At 40.2% G+C, this 19,333-nt stretch overlaps 1 protein-coding gene across 3 annotated transcripts in view; it reads right to left on the bottom strand.

The window, feature by feature from the left end:
- klhl36 (kelch-like family member 36) overlaps positions 1 to 17,858 on the bottom strand; it is a 35,099-nt gene extending 17,241 nt beyond the window's left edge. Inside the window, exons 1-3 of one of the 3 annotated variants that reach the window (XM_063067164.1) lie at positions 17,754 to 17,858; positions 10,229 to 10,308; positions 2,287 to 3,360 (exon numbers count right to left, since the gene is read on the bottom strand). In XM_063067164.1, coding sequence (XP_062923234.1) covers positions 2,287 to 3,360; positions 10,229 to 10,288 — 1,134 coding nt within the window. In that variant the 5' untranslated portion in view covers positions 10,289 to 10,308; positions 17,754 to 17,858. Of the gene's footprint in view, positions 1 to 2,286; positions 3,361 to 10,045; positions 10,096 to 10,228; positions 11,623 to 16,348; positions 16,363 to 17,753 lie in introns of those variants that run through there. The other 2 variants (XM_063067166.1, XM_063067167.1) reach the window with 2 other exon arrangements.
- Between the last annotated feature and the right edge of the window lie 1,475 nt (positions 17,859 to 19,333).

The following is a 19,333-nucleotide window of genomic DNA, read 5'->3' as shown; positions in this document are numbered from 1 at the left end:
CTGTCACGTAGCACTGGCAGCAATCCTGAGAATATCACCCTTGAGGTCCTGTTCTTCAGCCTTCTGCCTAATTCCCGAAACTCACACTTCAGGACCTCATCTCTCTTCCTGCCTATGTCGTTGGTCCCAACATGTATCATGACTTCTGGTTGCTTTCCCTCTCGTACCAGGATGTCGTGCACCCGGTCAGAGACATCCCGGACCCTGGCACCCGGGAGGCAACAAACCACGCGGCTGTCCTTTTCACGTCCACAAAATCTCCTGTCTGCTCCCCTGACTATAGAGTCTCCAATGACGACAGCTCTCCTCTTCTCCGTCGCACCCTTCTGCACTACCAGGTCAGACTCAGTGCCGGAGGCCCTGCCACCGTGGCTCACACCTGGTCGGTCGTCTCCGCCAACAGTATCCAGGACGGTAAACTTATTATTCAGGGGAATGCTCATTGTAAGGTAACAAATTGTAAGAGACTTAACTTTTTCATTTTACATCCCTACTTCTCTTAGCTATTCCATTCCCTCACTCTCACATAACATCCAATTTGACTCTAACGTGCTACTTTTCTGATGTTCTTGGTCCTTACTCAATCCTTTAAATTTTTACTGATTCAGGAAATATACTGCTGATTCCATTATTCACAATGATCTTACATACCTCAGTGTTCTTGCTACCATATAGTCACATTATCCTTTCAGCAACTGAGAGAAGTATTGGCACATTGAAAAATGAAACGAAGGACCAAAAAGGAAGGGTATGCACATTCTGGTTTATTAGATAGCCAGGTAGCCCAAAGGGCATTAAGAGTTAATTATAGGAACAGATGGCAATTATGGCAGGCATTAGAGAATAGACAGTTGATATTTCAGGCCAAGACTCAATACTGGAAAGGAAGGAGCAAAGGTCAGAATATGGTTGGGGGCGGGGGGAGCAGTACAAGCTGGCTGATGATAGGTGAGACCAAGTGAAGGTAATGGTAGGTAGATGGGGGAAAGGGTTGATGTAAGAAACTGGGAGATGATAGGAGGAAGGGGTAAAGGCCCGAAGAAGGAGGAATCTGATAGGAGAGGACAGAATAAAGAGGAGGTGCAGAACTGAGGGAGGTGATGGCCAGGACATGGTAACAAGGGAGGGGAATAAAAGGAGAGAGAGGGTCACCAGAGAGTGTGGGGGGAAAAAAAAACAAAAAAGGAAGTGGAAGGGGGAAACGGGAATGTTTGTTGGAAGTTAGAGAAGTTGATGCTTATGCCATCAGGTTGTAGACTACCCAGATGGGATAAGAGATGTTGTGTCTCCAACTTCCATTTGGCCTCATCATGACAGTGGAGGAGGACATGGACAGACATGTTAGTGAGGAAGGAAGTCGAATTGAAATAGGTAGCCACAAGGAGATCCTGCCTTTAGCTACCCAGCCTGTTGAGTTACGTCAGCATTTTGTGTGCATTGTTTATCATCTGGCTGAATCCTGCTATTTCAAATTGGAGATGACAAGATATCAAACAATCTATGTTCATTTGAATCATTGTGGTGTCCTTTTGCTATTGATCATCCACATATTTTACAAACTACAAATATTTTGAAGGAACCGATGAGAACAGAGCAAATGTTCCACTCAGTGTTTGGCTGGTACACTAAGAAACTGAGTTTCTACCAAGTGGTTCCAAATTCTTGTGCTGAGTCCTAGAAAGCTCCTTTACAAAAATCGAGATGCGGCTGAGAAATTGATCTTCCATATTTAACTAATGTCTGCAATGTGGGCAAACAAGGCCAAACGTCCTTACAGTGGAAGAAACGGTAAAATAATTTACAGACTCTTGTCATTTTCAAAAATGTAGGCAATATGTTTGACGTGGAGGATCTGGTATGGCTTTTGTGCTCAGAATAATGAAATAGCCTCACTGATCAGTTTTACTCACAAAAGCACATGTGAGAATGGTATCAAAGGACACCTCATGTCCAATGGATAGTTCCTCAAGGAAAGTTAATGTTCAGGAACATAAACAGGGGAAGAACATTTTTCATTACACTTACAAACTACTTGTTTTTGTTGATTAATAAACAAAATTTGCCCCTTTTTGCCTACAATTTTAAGTGACACTTACTTGAACTCATTTAAAAAAAACATGCTTCGGTAGTTGTCTTTGGCAACATAATTCACAGAACTTAGTGCCCCAACATTGTAAAGGACAACAATAGCAAGAAATTTCACAAGACAATGAAATCTGCATGTATTGGTTCAGTTTTGATGCTCAAAGAGACATGATATCATATTATAGAAGATAAGAGATTTACCTTTAACCATTGGTTACACCTTGGATCATATCTATAAAGGACATTTGAGGCTGCATCACCTCCATTGTCACGAGAAGAGCTTCCGCCAGCCATAAAGATAAATCCTCCAAAGACAGTTACACAATGGTGGCTCCGTCTTGCAGGCAACATTGTTTCAGAAAACCATTGTCCTTTTTCTTCATCAAAGTAGCACATATCATCACTTAGCTCTTCTCTTCGTTCAGACACTTCCCCACCAATAAACAGTAGTCTTTCAAAATCAGATCGGAGAACAGACCGTCTGTTCTGGAGTACCGGCTGCTTTGTGATGTTATTGTGATAATGTATCGCTTCTTCCAAGAAGACATCACAATTTGCTTCTTTGGGGAGTAGGGAACACACTGCTGGTTTAACTCTGTGCAATAGATCACTCTTAGGTATAAGTGGGAAGTGGATATTTTTAAGGACGAGGTGTGCATCCTGCATTCTGTCAGGATTCTGTGTTAGCCACTGCAGTGCAACCTGCAATAAATCATGTTCACATTCATGTTGGACATTGTTGCTCTCTAAATACAGACAAAGTTTTTGCAGGGAGATGTTTTGCAAGAAGTCTGGTGTGAAGGAAAGAGTACCAAAGTCATGCAGAATAAAACTATCAATGAAACAGTCCAAGCGTTCCAGGTCATAAATTGAGGCTAGTTCTTGAAGATAGAGGTAATTTTCTTCACTAACCTCATTTTCAAGGTACTCACAACAAAAATCCACCACTTTCCAAATTTGTAGAAGATGTGCAGTTTCCAGAACGTAGTCAATATTACCACCATCTAATGGGAGTTCGCTACTATAGAGAAAGTCAATCACTGCTTTCAAACCTATATAGGAGGCTCCAACTAATTCAACTTCTTTTTGATAAGCTTCCCTCATTCCAATTGTAAACATAGAATTAAAATAATCACTGTAGACAGCCAGGAGACTCCTGTGGGCTGACACTTTTTGTTCATCTGCCACAAGCACAATATCGCAGAATAATCCTCTTTGTCTCTGCTCATTTAGTCCCTGGAGAACAACATTAGAATGATCTGCCCATCTGTACACCTGAAAAGAAAATATTCTCCAAGATTACTGCATTTATTTTGTATTTCACACCTGCTTAAAATGCATAAACAAAATTTTGCATCTACATTATGGAAAATAAACTTATGATTTAGATGCTTGTGCAATTCATTTCACTATTTTCAATTATTTGTTTGCACATGGGCTACAGTATATGATCAAAAAGGAAACTTAATACTTTCAATGACTTGCAAGAGATTGATTTAAGTTGTACTGACATAGTCTAATATCAGCAAGGCAAATTATAGCAATTAGTTTAGATAGTTTCAGTGGAAATATTTCAGTTCATTGCAGTGGTTAGTAATCACTGTCAAATGTTTTATTTTCTTGATCGAATTATTTCCCACATTTCGTTTACAAGTCATAGTGCCAACAGAAATAATTCTTTTGACAAAGTAGTTTGCAAAAGCAGACTGTGGCCAAAAGTCGTTCTGAACCAAATGATTTAAATCAGCTGTGCTATCCAAGCACTGATAATCAATTTGTTTCAGTTATTCTGCTGGATGCTGGTATCTTTTTAATTAAATGCAGCACAATTTTCAGGATTCATTGCAGTGCTCTAGCTGCAGCAACCAGGGAACTACATATTACGGCAATTATGCAACGGGATTAACAAATCAGCAGTCAAAACAAAATACTAGGTTTCGTTCAGTTACAATTAATTACATTATGACATTAGACAGCCATTTCAAGCTGTGAAGCAGGCATTATATTGTTTTAAAGTAATTAAACATAACAGATGGTTTAAAAATCATACTTAACTAATCAAAAATTTTACACCAACATGGAAAAAAAAGCAAAACACAAAAATACAAACATGTTCTAACTCTGGTCATCTAATCTATAATTAAAATCCATACATTATCCAAAAAGATAACACTGAAATTAAGAGAAGAATCTAATTAAACCACAGAAACATAGAAAGCCTACAGGACAATACAGGTCCTTTGGCCCACAAAGCTGTGCCGAACATGTCCTTGCCTTAGAAATTACCTAGGGATACCCACAGTCCTCTATTTTGCTAAGCTCCATGTACCTATCCAAGAGTCTCTTAAAAGACCCTATCATATCTGCCTCCACTACTGTTGACACTAGCCCATTCCACACACTCACCACTCTCTGTATATAAAACTTATCCCTGCCATCTCCTCTGTACCTACTTCCAAACACAAAATACGCCGCAGATGTTGGGGTCAAAGCAACACTCACAACACGCTGGAGGAACTCAGCAGGTCGGGCAGCATCCATCAGGACGAAGGGTTCTGGCCCGAAACGTTGACTGATCGTTTCCATGGATTCTGCCCGACCTGCTGAGTTCCTCCAGTGTATTGCGAGTGTTACCTACTTCCAAGCACCTTAAGACTGTGCCTTCTCATGTTATCCATTTCAACCCTGGGAAAAAGCCTCTGACTATCCACACGATCTATGCCTCTCACCAATTAAGTGGTGGAACATTGTTAAAACCATGACAAAACTCAGGAGTTTAAATATTGGAAATGGATTAATGCCCTATAAATTCCCTTCCACACATTTATTAAGTATTTTTACAAATAGACTTTTTTGTATTATTTGACATGGCAGTTGCTTCCTGCTCTCTCTCCTTTTCCCAAACATGATTCCCCTCTCCCGCCCCTCCTTTTCCACTCTCAGTCTACAATAGTGACCCATATCAGATTCAGGTTTATCATACTCACCATGTCATGAAATGTGTGGGTTTTTTTGCAGCAGGACCAGAGAGACATTCTATAATGACCAATAAACCATTTGTCTGGAATCAAATGACATTGCCTAGTGTCTCAGGGCTTGGTGTGTCTGCACCCGTGCCACCTCCCCCGTCCCCCCACCCCTGGCACTGCCCCCATCCCATACTCATCTTGCAGCACTCCACCAACCTGATTCCCAACATCCTCTGTTCCTGCCATGTTTACAAACTCGCTTTCCACTCCACATTGACAAATGCAGTACTGTACAAAAGTCTTGGGCACCCTAACTATATACGTGAGTCTAAAACTTTTGCACTGTACTGTATGTCCAGCTTTGTCTTTCTTTTTGAATACAAGACATATTTTCTTCATTTACTATCAAACCAGGAGGTCGCCTTAGCTTATGTAAATGAAAGCCGGAATTGTAGTAATGCATTGTATGCATTACTAAATGACAATAAAAGAGGACTGCGTGTCCTCATAATCTAATATGAATACCAACCTAGTCATACTATAGTTCTTAAGGTGCTTCATTATCTAACCTGTTTCAGACCCACAAGGCAATGGATGAGAAAAGAAAACTTTCCAAATTAAACCTTGCATAAGATAGTTTTTAAATAACAAACACAAAACATAATTTAGCTTAAAAACACAAACACGAGGAAATCTGCAGACGCTGCAAATTCAAGCAACACACGCAAAATGCTGGTGGAACGCAGCAGGCCAGGCAGCATCTATTGGAAGAGGTACAGTTGACGTTTCAGGCCACGACACTTTGTTCCACTAGCATTTTGCGTGTTACATAATTTAGTTGGTTTAATTTCATAAATAGTTTAAAAATAAAGTTGGGAAGTTTGAAGTTTCCTTGCATCTTCACTGCCATTTTGATTATTGCATCCTTGAAGCAACCTTTGTTTAAACAGCATTTTATTGTTGCTTACAATCTTTGTTTAGGTCTGTTTATTTGGTTTGTGTAGCTGCTAGAAATAACTGATTGCCAGGCCAACAGTTAAGGTAATCACGGCTCTTTGCAAAACTGGAAGAATTGAATTTTTATGTAACATAGCTATAGCTCTTTACAAGAGAATTGTTTTTGTATAAGCTATGGGTAAGGAACACTGTGCCAGGCAGATTGTGCAGGTAATTTGTTCTCTGTAAAGGTGAAAATTATACTTTATTCTAGTTTGGCCTTAAACCAAGAAAAGGAATGCAATTACAATTAGCACTGAAATTAATTGGTTCAGTTCTTTATATAAAGTGTTTAGCCACACATAATTATGAAAATTACTGCAGATAATAATTGCTTCAAAATGCTTGCAGTTATTTTGAAATGATTATCAATCAGGGAAACACTACTCTAGCAAGCAGCTATTTTTAATTTTTGCTCGTCTCTCATTTCTGAGGTGTAACCCAAGATTTGTGGCCAGAAAGTTTGCTGTCTTTGGTTAGGGACAGCAGGAGTTACTGCATATAAAACAGATATTAAAAGTTTTTAAAAATTTCGATACAATACCGTAACAGGCCCTTCCGGATTATGAGCCTGTGCCAGCGACTTGTACCCATAAGAGCAATAAACCTACTAACCTGTACGTCCTTAGAATGTGGGAGGAAGCTGGAGCACCAGCAGAAATCCATGTGATCATGGGGGGAATATATGAACTCCTTACAGACAGAGAAATACAACCCAAATTGCCAGCACTGTAATAACTTTATACCAACCACAACACTACCATGCCACCCCTAAAAGGTTACCAGCCATCAATCTGAAGCAGCTCATTCCAAATTACTTTGCAATAAGTCATGTTCCAGTTCAGGGAGGAGAATGGGCTTTACTGTTAAAGTGAACAAGGAAATACAAATTCAAATATATCCAAACCGTAAGCAGCACTCAACCTAGTTTAGCTGATCATTAGACTCCTATTAATAATAACCATCTTTCAAAATGAGGCATATTTGATACATGCCAAGGCAAATATACAGAATGTGAAGTTGTGCCAATGCTTTTAGTTACTGCTGACATTTATTAACAATGTAAGTCGCAATGAAGAATTCATGAAAATACAAGATCAGTCCAGCCAGAATAATAAATTACTGACTTGTATCAGTTTACCCCTTTACTCAAACTTGAAAATATGTTTTCCCATTTCTGCAACCACTATTCAATATTCTGGATATTAACATATCATGGCCAGCAAAATTAGTGTTTTTGTTCAGTTTAACTACTACCATGAAGTCTATGAATAGCTATTTTAATAGGATTACTCTGAGGGGAAAATAAATATTTTAATTGCTTTTGTCAAATAACTACTTGGAAAGTGCTACTACATGGCTTGTTATTATACCATAACTCTGGAGTCAATAATTAGCACCCTGTCACCCACGTGAAAAACACCAATTTCTGAGATAGAAGGTGACTATGACCATGAATTAATGCTCCAGTACAAAAATTTCAGTAAGATTAAAATCTTTGTAACTGGGCTAGTAATGGTTTGAATATAAATATGGAAGGAATTATTAAAAAAAATGGAGAAAATACGAACATCGGTGGCATTGTTGAAAGTGAGGATAATATGAGGGTACAGAACGATCCTGATCAGCTGGCAAATTGGCAAGAGCAACACATTTTGGGAGATCCAATGAGAAAGTATTAAGGAATAGAAGGGCCTTTAAATACATGTCCTGAAGGTGGCAGGACTGGTAGAGAACACAGTAAAGGCAGCCTCCAGCCGCCTTAACAGAACATCAGTGAAGTCCTCCTCCTTCATAGGACAGGGTTTCCCTTCTTCCACTTGATCATTCCCTTCCTCCTTTCTTGATAATGTCCTCTCCCGCATCTCCTCCATTTTTTCCCAGAAATCCATCCTCTGCACATCTTCCCACCACCTTAACAGGGATAGACTTCTTCTTGTCCTCACCTACCACCCCATGAGCCTCTGCACATTATTCTTCACAACTTCCACCATCTTCAACGGGATCCTACTACCAAACACATCCTTACCTTCCCCATCCCCAATTCTCTGCTTTCCACAGTGATCGCTCCCTTGTCCATTCATCCCTCCCTATTAATATCCCTCCTGGTACTTACCCTAGTGGAAGTGCTACAGCTGCCTAGTCACCTACTCCCTCACCTCCTTTCAGGGTCCCAAACAGTCTTTTCAAGTGAGGCAGCATTTCACCTGTGAATCTATTGGGTTGCCTACTATTTCTGGTGCTTCCACTGTGGCCTCCTTTACATTGGTGAGACCAGATATAGGTTGGGGGAAATCACTTTGTCAAGCACCTTCACTTGATCTGCAGGATTTCCCATGGCCAATTTTAATTCCATTCCAACATGTTGCTCCAAGATAACTACTGCCACAATGAAGCCACTCTCAGGTTGGAGGAGCAATATCCCATATTCTGTTTGAATAGCCTCCAATCTCTTGGCATGAACACAGATTTCTCTAACTTCTGATATTTCCCCCTCCCCCCTTCCCTTTTGGTTCATTCTCCACTCTGGCTCCCCTCTTAACTTTCTTCCCCTCACCTATCTATCAACCCCCCACCCTGGGCCATTCCTCCTTCACTTTCCCTCTTGATCCACTCTATCAGATCCCTTCTTCTCCAGCCCTTTACCTTTTCCACCTATCATCTCCCAACTTTTTACTTCATCCCATCTCCCCCATCATCTTTTTGCTTGTACTCCTTCACCTCTTCGCCCCCCCCCCCACCATCTTACTTTGGCTTCTCCCCCTTCCTTTCCAGTCCTGATGTAGGGTCTCGGCCAGAAACATCAACTATTTTCAGAAGTTGCCTGACCTGCTGAGTTCCTCCAGCATTTTGAATGCGTTATTATGTAATATATTAGCCAGGACTGGAATGCAAGAGCACAGAAGTCATAGAACAACTTGGGGGGGGGGGGGGAGAATTCAAGTTAGGCCACAGTTGGAGTTTTGAAGATAAGATAAAATTTGCCCCAGAGTCATTTAGAGATTGTGGGTATGCTATGCTATGTTGGCCCTAGAATGTGTGGCGACACTTGTGGGCATTAAATTTGCAGCAATTCAGATAGTAGAGACTGACCAGCCAAGAGGCAGGCAGGCAGGGAGGCAGGCCGGAATGAAAGTTGATATTTGTAATGGAGAATAAGCAATGTATGGTACTATGCAAATTGAATGGAAGCTCATCTCAGGGTTTAATAATGACACCAATGTTTCAGTACAGTTCACCCTTACAATATCAGAAGAAATGGAGTTAGTGCTTGGTACAGACTCTCTGGCGGAGATTGAAGGGAGGGGAGGTGGAGGATATCTATGGCCAGCCAGTTTTCCTCATCAGTGGAGACAGTCGAGAAGATGAGAGATTTGGTGGTGATGTAAAGCAGGTCATCATCGACCTGTACGTGGAAACTGATACTATGTTTTTAGATGATGTTGCCTTATTCCTGGTACATACTGCTCTAACAGTTGAACAGGATGAACTGCTCCCCCCCCCCCAAATTAATCTTAAAACAGTGCTTGGCTATGATGTCCAACATTTATTTCAATGTTAATAACTACCATATCATTAATCTATCACGAGTATGAGGAATAATATTTTAATGATCACAAGATAAATCTCTCACTTCTATTATTTCTCTTTCTACTCCCAAACTCCAGATTGAATATGATAATAAATTCATACTGTACATATCAAAGTTAAGTTAGACAAGAGGTAGAAATTTGACGAATAAAGGTTAATCAAACAATGCTATAGTCTTACCAGCGAATATCCAGTATATCCCCAACTGAAATTCAGATGGCATACCTAAGTAAATGATCAATTCTTGGAAAGATTTTCATTTCTCAGTGCTATTATAGTTTACTGAAATTTTAATAAATGTTTAATAATTATTACAAGTATCTCACAGGAAGGGTAGGTAAACAGATTGTTTTGCATCTTCTAAACTGAACAGTCAACCACTTGTTCAACAAAGGAGCACCTACCACAAGTAAGCCACATTTTCCATTTTCTCCAGAGGTGGGTTCTGTGTGCCCTATCAAGCAGCAAAAGAACCTTAATATTATTCATACTATTGGAGACCACACAGATGAGGATGTTTTACTGTTGTGTCAGGATTCATTTTTCACATTAAATGGTAATGACACTAAGCAATACACCAGACTAACCTTTGATGATTCACTAATCTTGTGCGGACGAGAGACTCGTGACTGCTTTGTTCCCTCCATTGCAGCTTCCTTAGTTCCACCTATCAAAAGGTATTACATCGTTAAGTTTTGTTATAGGAAAACATCTGCTGTGTCATGACTTTTTTAAACCACATCCCTACAAGAGGCTTCAAAGCATGCTTTTCAGCTACATTCAGGAAATACCTGCTAAATTTGTCAACTAAAAATTACCCAATAATCTTTTATGGGATCAGCAATTCTAGGAATAGATTGACATACCCATTCTGTTAGTATGGGAAGATAGTTCACACTACAGTAGAAAACCAAATATAAAGAGAATGGGAAGCAAGGAATGGGATACAAAGAGACTAGGGTCAGAAAATCTGCTTTTGTGGTGCTGACTCAGGGATTAAAATTGACAACATCAAAAGGAAAATTTCATTCATTTCTTCAAGCAGTGTGATGGCATACTTAAATTCTTCAGAGAAGAAGGAGACTTTGGTTTAATTTAACTACAAGAACAAAACAGTCTCTCTTCTCTACAGAGCCTAAATATCCAACTGGAACTCCATGGATACAATGAATTTGGGTCAAGTCAGGTATTGTATGTACAAAATTAAGCCTTTGGTTAAGCCAGCTCCGTACTTACGGGGGTACTCTACCACCACTTGAGCGCAGTGTGGCAGATTCCCCTCAGGATGAAGGATCACTTTCAGAGTGGATGTAAGAATCAGGATTTGATTTGGATAGGATGAAAAATAAAACAAACAATAACATAGAAGAAGGGGATTGAGCACCTGGCTCCAATAATATTGATTACAGCTGATTCAGACATCTATTTCCCATTCTTACAAAGAAAATTATCTACCTTTCTTTAATACCTCAGATGCAGCTTCCACAGACTTTGGGGGCAAAGAATTTGAGAGGCTCACCAAATTCTGCAAGAAGGAATTCCTATGCAGCACAGTTTCAAACGACTACCTCGTTTTGTAATTTGTTAGTCCAAGAATCTTCCACTAGTGAAAACATCTATCTTGCCGTGCCCCTTAGGATTTTATGTTTAAGTAAAGTCAAACTCATTCTTTTTAAATTCAAAAAGTACAAGTCTAAGCTTTTTAGGACTACACTCTCATCTCAGGAATTATCTTAGCAAATTTTGTCTGGATTGCCTACAATGCTAACATTATTCTTTATAAAACAAAGAATTACAGTTTCTTTCACATCAAGAGGTGTCTTTATGAACAGTTGTCCAAGAGCATTATTCTGCCGGATTCACTATAGTGCCAAACTTTGCTGGCAGACACAAAGTGATTCATAAAAGTTGCTGGGTGAATGCAGCAGGCCAGGCAGCATCTGTAGGAAGAAGCACAGTCGACGTTTCAGGCCGAGACCCTTCGTCAGGAAGGGTCTCGGCCTGAAACGTCGACTGTGCCTCTTCCTACAGATGCTGCCTGGCCTGCTGCATTCACCAGCAACTTTTATGTGTGTTGCTTGAATTTCCAGCATCTGCAGAATTCCTGTTTACAAAGTGATTCAGAAGCATTTGACTAAACTGGTGGTGCTGTCAAATGAACAAATGCACGATGCGCAGAACATGAGAAAATCTGCAGATGCTGGAAATTCAAGCAACTCGCACAAAATGCAGCAGGCCAGGCAGCATCTATAGGAAGTAGTACAGTTGACGGGTTGAGACCCTTCGTCACGATGCCGCAGAAGCTCAGTTGGTAGCACACCCAATTGACTGATTTGTCATTGGTCTGGCCATTAAACCAGTGACATGCTGAGGTAGGACCAGGTTGTACTTCACATCTGGCCTTTAGCTTAATTTCAAGTAAAAGTGGCAAGTTCAAGTTTAATTGTCATCCAACCAAACAGGAATATAGTCAAATGAAACAGTGTTCCTCTGGAGCCAAGGTGCAAAGCACAGTTCCAACAGTCTTACACAGCACAAGGCACACATAGCACATGTAAGATAGCAGTAAGCACATAAGCCACACCAAAAAGTACATAATGTAGCCCAAGTCCCATGGATGTTGTCAGCACGAACAAGCCCGCAGTAGTCTGCAGACCAATGCACTCTAGCTTGTCTTCCACACAGCGAACACTGGAGGGCAGCACTAACATCAGCATGGACGCCGCACCACTCTGCCTCAGATGTCACCTCTCCTGGGCAGCTGCAACAGGCAACACCTAAGAGGCCACACAGCTCCCCTGCTGTCAGTCCCCCCAATAAACCAGTGAACCAGACTTGCAGGATTTCACATTACCTTGCACTTTCAAGAAAAAAAAATGACTAAGACAATCATTCGCGGTTAGACTGCACACCACCTCTAATGCATCTCTACAGCCGGCAGCAACACAGTTCACACCAGGTCCAGTTCCTTCGCCAGCGAGCAACTAGCTGATGGGGTAGAATTACTTGAAGTTCTTAATGTCCAGCAGTGACTTATAAGCATAAAAAAAAGTTTAAAAAGACAATAACACCTTTGGTTGGCCCCATAGAGGCCACTGTGTCTGAGTGTACCGCCATCTTACTGGAAGAGAAGTTAATTGCTTCATTTATTTGGTGAAATATTTTAAATGTCTAATACAGCTGCAGATTTTGACTGCTTGTTATATTGCCAAAGGATGTCAGGACACCCCAGGCACAAGAATATAACTGAGATCCAGTCAACATATGGGTGAATGGGATCAGTTCACCTGAGTCTTCATATCTGGAAAAAGTGTAGGTGGATAGATACTGCAGGTAGTAATGACCAGGTTACTTCATCATTCATATTGTAAACTATCAAGCAAGCATTTGCACAAAGATATTTTCCCTACTGCTAATGAGAAATCTTTCAGAAAGTCATAAATATTTTACGTCTAGTCATGATCATGATATATGAAATGCTGCATTTTATGACTAGACACTACAAATAGCAGTCTACTGAAGAGATAACAGTTATTATAAATGAGGACAACATGGATAACTCTTCTGTTCTTTGCCAAGTTCTTCCCATGGGATTGCTGCTGATATGTGCTGCAACACAATGTACTTAATACTTTCATTGGGTTTGATAACAGAAAATCAGTTCTGCCTAGCCACAAGTTAAAGAAGATCTATTTTAGCCTGATGCAGTTGCCAAATTTTCCCCAGTAGTCCAAATTTACAACAGTGATGGCAGCAAAAGGACATTCAGAGAGCTAGTGAAAGGATTTGTCAGTTTCATTAACAACTGATTGTATGACTCATTCTTTTAAAGAAACAATGCACTGTCGAAGGTAGTGGCAATGAAAGCAAAGCAATTTTGCAATTTACACCATGTAAAGTATAATGTTAAAGCTTCAGAGGTGCTGTTAGTAATTCAGTGCAGACTTTGCTATCTGCAGCCTTTTCTAAAGGAAAATTCATTCGAACTGATGAGAAATTAATGTATTTACAAACAAGTTTTAGTGTAAAAATATCCCTAAAACAACTGAACAAAATCCAAATTAAGTATTCTTTGTAAATGACATAAAAAGCCAATATTACTTCTTAACAGTTTTTTTTTGGATGAAAACATTCTAATTTTATGATATATATTATTATTCCTTACAATGTGAGTGAATTGCAAAGGATTAAACAGGGGATTTTAAATACCAAAATATGCATTTTTAAAATCTATAATTCGTGGTTTGAATGATCTACTTTAAAAGGCATGCATATTTCATTATTTCTCTAGAATTCTGTGTAATGTTTTGCATATTTAACTTAAAAAAGACTTTTTCTGGTTTTACTGTCTAGAAAACATCTTACATGGTATCATGGCTTGGTGACATCACAGGTTTCTAGTAAATCAATGCATGGGATATAAAAATGGAAAATCTCTTCCTACAGAAATTGCTGGATCTTCAAATAATCTTTGCATTGCTATTAAACGTAAATACTGGGCCTACACAAAGGTACATAGTAATATATAGGACTACATCTGAAGAATAGAAAATAGAAAATCTTGCAATAAATTTATTTTTCAGAGCAAAATTCATACTGGTTGGGAATATTCAAATAAAAAATTTGAATTTCAGCAGATATAAGAAAAGGACCACGGACTTTAGAACCAAGTTTTTACAAATCTTTGTGAATTCTTTTATGGAAATTGTAAATGATTGATTCAGAACTATCCACTGAAGATGTTTATTTGAAGTTTCAAATAAAGACTTTTGATGTACTTTAAATTAATATCTATAAGACTACAAGATATAAAAGCAGAATTAGGCCATTTGGAACTCCAATCTCCCACCTTCTCCCCATATCCCTGCATGCCCTGATCAATTACGAATATATCAACCTCTGACTTAAATATACCTAATGATTTGGCCTCCACAGCCACCAATGGCAACAAATTCCACAGATTCACCACTCTCTGGCTAAAGAAATTCCTCCTCATCTCCATTCCTAAACTAGGCTCCTCTATTCTGAGTCTGTCCCTCTGGTCCTGAACTCTCCCACCATATCCACTCTCTCCACATCCACTCGATAAAGGCCTTTCAACGTTCAATAGGCTTCAATTAGGTCCCCCCCTCATTATCCTGAATTTCAGTGAATAAAGGCCCAGAGCCTTCAATTACTATTTGAATGACAAGTTGTTCAAACCTGGAATCATTTTTATGAACCCTCTCCAGTGTCAGCACATCCTTTCCTAGATAAGGGGCCCAAAACAGCTTACAATACCCCCAAGTGAGGTCTCACCAGTGATTTATAAAGCCTCAACATTACATTCTCGCTTTTACATTCTAGTCGTCTTGAAATGAATGCTAACATTGCATTTGCCTTCCTCAACAGATTCAACCTGCAAATGAACCTTTATGGAATCCTGCACAAGGACTCTCCAGACCCTTTGTGCCTCAGATCTCTGAATGGCCTCTCCATTTGGTATTTCACCCACCAAAGTGCAAGACTGTATGCTTCCCAACACAGCCACCTCATTGCTCATTCTCCTAACTTAAGTCCTTCTGTAGTCTCCCTGCTTCCTCAAAACTATCTGCCTCTTCACCTACCTTCATATCATCCACAAACTTGGCCACAAAGACATCAATACTGTCATCCAAGTCAATGGCATATACCTTAAAAAGCAGTCCTAACGGAGACCCCAGTGGAATACCACTAGTCATTGGCAGCCAACCAGAAAAGGCTCCCTTTATTCCCACTCTTTGTCTCCTGCCAATCAGCCACTGCTTTATCCATGCTAGTATCTTTCCCGTAATACCATGGGCTCTTAACTTGTTAAGCGGCCTCATGTGTGGCAACTTGTCAAAGGCCTTCTGAATATCCAAGTACAAAACATCCAGATTCTTTGTCTATCCTATTTATTACTTCTTCAAAGAATTCCAACAGATTTGCCAGGCAATATTTTCTTTTGTGGAAACCATGCTGACTACAACCTATTTTATTATGTGCCTCCAAGTACCCCGAAACCACATCCTTAACAATCGACCCCAACATCTTCCCAACTACTGAGGTCAGACTAACTGGCCTATAACTTCCTTTCTTCTGACTCTCCCTTCTTGAAGAGTGGAGTGATATTTGCAATTTTCCAGTCTTCCAGAGCCATTCCGGAATCTAGTGATTCTTTAAAGATCATTACTTATGCCTCCATAATCTCTCCAGCCACCTCTTTCAGAATGCTGGGCTGTACACCATCTAGTTCAAGATTAATTTCTATGTACCTGCAAGAAAATAACTGGATCAGTTAAAAACACAAGATCATTACAAGTTTGATTCAGTGGATGGCACACTCACTTACATAAAAAAAATGTTTGAAGGCCTATTACTGAAACGGGATTACAGTATATCAACTATGCAAAACTGAGCGAATTTTAGTCTGTCAGAGATGGCTGTTTTCAGTTACATCATAATCCTATATATAAGGATACTAAAAAAAATTCAAAATGTAGGTAGTACAAAATCCTCCAAGTAAGGAACAAACATTCCTTACTTTTCTAACAGGAATCAAATTGCACCTTGTTGCAGCATACAATATTGCCATAGTTTGTCCACTTGTGTATATCAAAGTAATTTATAGATTCATCCTGATAACTGGCTGAAGTGCATAGCAGTAATATCTCTTATTAACTATTTGCTAGTAATATAGATTGTACTTAGCTAGAGGAACAATTAACGTCTCCATTCAATTTTCTTCTCCAAGATTTCCTTTGATCCCTCTGCTCACAACCAATAACTCCAGCTTAAATTTGTTGATCTTGTTGGTGCCACAATAGCATGATGCTATTACAACTCAGGGCATTAGAGTTCGGAGTTCAATTCCAACATCATTTGTGAAGACTCTGTACACCCTCCCCATGGAATGTGTGGGTTTTCTTCTGGTCCTCCAGTTTCCTCCCACAGTCCAAAGATGTAACGGTTAATAGATTGTCCCGTGATTAGTTTAGAGTTAAATCGAGGTTTGCTGGGTGGTGTGGCTTGAAGAGCCAGAAGGACATATTCCACACTGTATCTCTAAATAAAATAAATAAACTATTAATGGCTGAACTCCTTTAAAAGGTAATGAATTTACAGCATCATTACTTCTTTAATCTTGGCAATGGGTTGGTGTGAAAACTTCAGAGACATTTGAGAAAATCTATTGCTTAGCTAAGTATTTCAAATGTTGTAAAATTTCTCAAGGGCCAATAAAACCAAAACCTGATCATTCAAACTAAAGCAAATCAATACTTTTCTAATTATTCATGCATACATCACTGATAAAGCCAGCATTTACAATCCATTCCCAACTGCCTGCTACACTAAGCAGTTTGCTGTGTCATTTCCATTAACGGCAGGTCTGATTTCTTTCCCTGCAGGTGCAATTATCCAGTATTTTCACAGTCACTGTTATCCACTACCAGATTTTTCTTTATTCTAGATTTGGATTTAAATTCCCCAGTTGCTGTACAGGATTCAAACTCACATCCCTTGATCTATAATCTTTGCCTTTGTATACTAATACTTTAAGTAGAATGCTATACTATCACTGAGTTGGATGATGCGTTGGGAAAGGAGGATTGCTGATATTGGAAGACAGTGACAGAAGAGTCTGCCCAGAGGGAAGCAGGTAGGAATGACATCCTTTCAAGAGACGGAGTGGTAGGAAGTGTAGTCTCAGTAGCTACGAATCAGGAGGTTTATACTAAATAACAGTGGACAGTTCATCTCCTGTAATGGAGACAGAAAGACCTAGAAAAGAGCGAGGCATCAGAAATGATCCAAGTGAATTTGAGAGCAGGCTGGAATTCTAGTTGTCCTTTTTCTTCCCACAGGCGCTGAGGTTTTCCGGTAGACTGTTGTTCGGAAGACAGGGTATCCAGGCCAATGGGGAAGGATATGGTGGTAACACCATCAGTGATGGGGAAGGGTATGGGTTTAACACCAAGAGCCGCACATGCGCCCTGCGACCCCCGAGTGAAATGAGCCGTCCTCGATACCAGACCGCTTCGCTCCGCGCTCGCGCCGCCGTCGTCGGGCCACAACGTCCGTCGCAAACAACCGGAAAAAGCCAGCAATTACCCGGGTTAAAAAATTCTGTTCATGTCTCCGGGAGCCCATTCACCCTGTCAGCCACCGGCATTTCCTCACTAGCTTCCTTCGCCATTAAGTCATAGCGGAAGACAGGTGGCGTCATTTGATTGACGTTTCCAGCAATCTAATCCAATCATAGGTCCCAGTTCAGCGCGAGCTTCAATTTACCAATCGCAGGTGAATATTTGCGGAATCCCAGTGTGATTCCGCCCACTGTTGCCACCGCAACCTTTAAAGCTGTAACCATGCTCAGTTGAAATTTTTTAAGGTCCAAGGAAAGTGATGAGTTAGTTTCACATTCATGATTCAGGCTATAATTTTAACCTTATAATTATAGTTATATGAGGTTCATAGAACATAGAATAGTACAGCACAGTACAGGCCCTTCAGCCCACAATGTTCTGCCAACCCTCAGACCCTCCCATATAACCCCCCACCTTAAATTCCTCCATATACCTGTCTAGTAGTCTGTTAAATTTCACTAGTGTATCTGCCTCCACCACTGACTCAGGCAGTGCATTCCACACACCAACCACTCTGAGTGAAAAGCCTTCCTCTAATATACCCCTTGAACTTCCCACCCCTTACCTTAAAGCCATGTCCTCTTGTATTGAGCAGTGGTGCCCTGGAGAAGAGGCGCTGGCTATCCACTCTATCTATTCCTCTTATTATCTTGTACACCCCTATCATGTCTCCTCTCATCCTCCTTCTCTCCAAAGAGTAAAGCCCTAGTTCCCCTAATCTCTGATCATAATGCATACTCTCTAAACCAGGCAGCATCCTGGTAAATCTCCTCTGTACCCTTTCCAGTGCTTCCACATCCTTCCTATAGTGAGGCAACCAGAACTGGACACAGTACTCCAAGTGTGGCCTAACCAGAGTTCTATAGAGCTGCGTCATTACATCGCGACTCTTAAACTCTATCCCTCGACTTATGAAAGCTAATACCCCATAAGCTTTCTTAACTACCCTATCCACCTGTGAGGCAACTTTCAGGCATCTGTGGACATGTACCCCGAGATCCCTCTTCTCCTCCACACTACCAAGTATCCTGCCATTTACTTTGTACTCTGCCTTGGAGTTTGTCCTTCCAAAGTGTACCACCTCACACTTCTCCGGGTTGAACTCCATCTGCCACTTCTCAGCTCTAACTTTTCATAGTTAGAATCAAAGGCATTAGGATAAATAGTGGGGTAAATAAAGCAAGAGTGCAGAGTAAAAATGTCCTTTGTGTCTGCGTACAAGTTGCAGATGCTGGAAACCTGAAATAAAGCAAATACAGAAAACACTCAGCAGGTCAGACAGCAATCTGTGGAAAGAGTGTTAACAGTTCAAGGTGAAGACTTTTGCCATGAAGTATTAACTTTACATTTTTTTGTAATGATATTGCCTCGATTGCTCAAATAAAGTTATTTCAGGGTGAAATACTTCATCCTGAACTGTTAACACAGTTTTTCCTTCCACAAATGCTACCTGACCAGTCGAGTGTTAACAGCACTTTCTCTTTTTATATTGTCAGCCTACCTCCATTGAGTAGCAGTTGTACATGTTGTGAGTCACTCTTGGAT

Source organism: Mobula hypostoma, chromosome 14, assembly GCF_963921235.1.
Source record: "Mobula hypostoma chromosome 14, sMobHyp1.1, whole genome shotgun sequence".
Classification (NCBI taxonomy): domain Eukaryota; kingdom Metazoa; phylum Chordata; class Chondrichthyes; order Myliobatiformes; family Myliobatidae; genus Mobula; species Mobula hypostoma.
The sequence above is the reverse complement of the archived record's forward strand: the minus strand, read 5'-3'. Positions and strand labels throughout refer to the sequence as shown.